Genomic DNA, 3,490 nt, shown 5'->3' on the forward strand with positions numbered 1-3,490 from the left:
TGCTATTAGGACTCTCACAAGATCACATTACTCAACTGTAACTTATTTGCAGAGGGCCCAGGCCAGTCCCATGTAGGCTCCCTGAATAACCAATATTTTGGTCAGCAGAAATTTCTTATTATATTTTATTCATAAGATACATGTATCTTTCGTTTGCCTTTTTCCCAGAAAACTTTATTTTTACATCCAGGAAGAAATAGCTTTTACAAAAAAGAAAAAAAAAAACCCAAAAAATCAGAAAATGAATGTAGCTGAATTTCATTTTGTTAAGCACTTTCTGCTAATCACTTTGTCCATGGCTTCCTTGACATCCTTGTTCCTCAGACTGTAGATCATGGGATTCAACATGGGGATCACTGTGGTATAGAACACAGCCACCATCTTTCCTTGTTCCACTGACTCTTCAGTGGGTCGTCTGAGATACATGAAGATGAGAGTACCGTAAAATATTATAACAGCTGTCAGGTGAGACCCACAGGTGGAAAATGCCTTGCGCCTGCCTTCTGCTGAGCGCATTCTGAGAATGGCAATGAGAATGAACAGATAGGAGATGATGACTACAGAAAGTGAATATGTGAAGTTAATGCCTGCAAGTATGATCATTGTATACTCTTTGACAAAAGTCCCTGCACAGGCCATCTTGATGAGAGGTGGATCTGCACAGTAGAAGTGATTGATCTCAGTTTTCCCACAGAAGTACAAGCCATAAGTCCATAATGTTGCAGCTAGGCTAGTCAGAAACCCATATATGTAGGGGAAAGAAATGAGGCGAATGCAGACTACCCTTGACATTTTGCTACCATAAAGCAGAGGCTTCCCAATGGCCATGTACCTATCAAAGGCCATCACAGCAAGAATGAAGATTTCCACATGCACAAGGGCAATGAAGAAGAAGCACTGTACCAAACAGCCAGCATAAGAAATTGTTTTTGTCTTTGACAATAAGTTCTCCAGCATCTTAGGAGTGACGTTTGAAGAAAACCACACATCAACAAATGACAAATGGCTGAGGAAAAAATACATTGGGCTTCTAAGTTGTGGACTGATTTTAATTAATATCATCATGCCAATGTTGCCCACCATGGTGATGAGATAGACCATGAGAAAGATGATGAAAAAAAGAACTTGCAGTTCCTTTCGACTGGTTAAGCCCAAAAGGACAAATTCAGTAACATCTGTGAAATTGAGCATCTTCTTACTTCTGCTAATATGAGTTACAAGTCTCTGTGGAACTAAAGTGAAATAAATTAGCTAAATCTCCTGTCCTATAAAAATACTTTATGGGGTTGGAATATATTCTTAACATATAAAATCAATGAAAAAAATAGAAAAATATTTGACACTATTTTGTGAACCCAAGAAAATTTCATTCTTTGATGTTTTGATAATTTACTCATGCCTGTAGGATATTATCACTTGTAACTTTTATAAATATTTTACAAAATATTTTCCTAAGAAAACCCTAATGTTGTCTGTGATGTTAGGCATTATGAAGACAACTTCAAAAGTATTCCTCCATCAAACAAAAATTCACAATCTGTTTGTTTTCCAGATTCATAGAAATATATGACTTCAATGCTGCAATGAAGCCATGAGGAATTGTGTGGGAAATAATTATAGAATAGCCATTCTTTCTTTGTCAAGCAAGCCTTGATGCACACATATATAATTAAAGTCAATTAACAATTGTGAAGGTTGTTTTATTGGTAAAGTGCTTATTTGCAAGCATGTAGACCTGAGCTGATCCCCAGAACTGAGGTAAAAAGCTGGGCAAGGTGGTAAATACACTGAAGAGATGGAGATAAATGAACTGCTGGGGCTCTCTGTTCAGCCAGTATAGCCAAATCACTGAGTTTCAATTCCCTTTATGAAACAGTCTCAAAAGATAAGTAGATAGTTCCTGAAGAAGAACAATAGCAGAGGTTTGCCTTTAGGCAGAACATGCACGCACACGTGCACAAACACACACACACAAACACACACACACACACACACACACACTCACACACACACACAAACAACACACACACACACATACTTACATACATACATACATACATACATACATACATACATACATACATACAGAGAAAGACACACACAGAGACACACCCTCACTCACAAAAATATGTCAAAATTCAGTTTCTGTACAGCATAAAATTCAAGTCTATCTAGCAAGACCTGAAAGTCTCTTCTCATACTCATAGTTAAAAAGAAATTATTAGCATATCAGATCATGCATGCTGACAGATACAGAAAGGTTTTATATGTTAATTCATGGAGCTGACTGTGTTCCTCTCTATATATCACAAAAATTTGCAGCAGTTAAATTCTTTTTGTTGTTTTGAGACAGGGTTTCTCTGTGTAGCTTTGGAGCCTATCCTGGCACTCGCTGTGGAGACTAAGCTGGCCTCGAACTCATAGAGATCCTCCTGCCTCTGCCTTCTGAGTGCTGGGATTAAAGGCATGCACCACCACTGCCCGGCAGCAGTTAAATTCTTATTTGCTAAGTCTGAGCTGATTATGTGGTGCCAAGGATTATGTAACACACTTGAAAAAATTATAAATAGTGGCATTGTTTACTAATGTTTACTAAAGCTTTTAAAAATATCCTGATTGATGGTTTCTCAGTTGGTGGATAAGAAATGAAAGTAGAGAACTCTTGTGTTGGGTAGACATAAGCCCCGAAGCTAGAAAGCTCAGCAATGAAGTAGGAGCCCAATTTTTCTACACAGCATGTAGATTACTTGTTGTCTAAAGCCAATATTGTATGTACTAACCTTCCCTTATGCTATCATTCAATTCCAAGTTAAATAAACTATGTGAATATATGTTTTCATAAATCAGGTATAAAACAATATTAAATATCCCAGTTAAATATTTGCTTCTAGTGCTGCATCTTGTTTGAAACCAAGATCCAGGACATATATTCTGGACATGGGAATGATTAAAGTTTGCCTCATTCTTGTCTGGGTTTCTCTGATGTTCAATATGCAATAATCATATTCATAGTCTATAAATATGTCTTGGTTTTATGTCTTATGATTTAACAAAAATGATCACATATAACATCATACATTTACAAACATGAAATTATAGTTAATCTCTTAACAAATAAAAAGCATGCAGAGAATATTTATTAATTACTAAATGCATTGTAATAGGAATATATAAAAGTATAATCTGTATTGAAATCCTGTCCCATTGTCTCTATATTTCACATATGCATATACACTAGAATGGGTCCATAAACATCTTACTATAAAGAATACAGTTAGATAAAATGTAAGGCGCAAGCTTCATCTGGTAGTCTCATTTTTAAACCAACCAGAAAATGGCTTTAAAGACAGAGATAGGAAGAAAAAGAGAGAGAGAGAGAGAGAGAGAGAGAGAGAGAGAGAGAGAGAGAGAGAGAGAAATAACACCACAACCACACAACCACATGTAAATGAAAAACTGTGAAGTACATAGGCAGATGCAGAACATCTTG

General features: G+C 36.4%; 1 protein-coding gene across 1 annotated transcript; it reads right to left on the reverse strand.

Moving 5' to 3' along the window:
* Positions 1-258: 258 nt before the first annotated feature.
* Positions 259-1,203, reverse strand: LOC100761953 (olfactory receptor 5M3). Its single transcript, XM_027421212.1, has one exon. The coding sequence runs from the start codon at positions 1,189-1,191 to the stop codon at positions 259-261; it is 933 nt and encodes a 310-aa protein (XP_027277013.1). The 5' UTR covers positions 1,192-1,203.
* Positions 1,204-3,490: the final 2,287 nt, after the last annotated feature.

The sequence above is a fragment of the Cricetulus griseus genome, chromosome 6 (assembly GCF_003668045.3).
Source record: "Cricetulus griseus strain 17A/GY chromosome 6, alternate assembly CriGri-PICRH-1.0, whole genome shotgun sequence".
In the NCBI taxonomy this organism is placed as follows: Eukaryota; Metazoa; Chordata; class Mammalia; order Rodentia; family Cricetidae; genus Cricetulus; species Cricetulus griseus.

Excerpts from the sequence above, each read along its gene's own strand:
- LOC100761953 (XM_027421212.1), bottom strand. The coding sequence starts at position 1,191 with ATGCTCAATTTCACAGATGTTACTGAATTTGTCCTTTTGGGCTTAACC.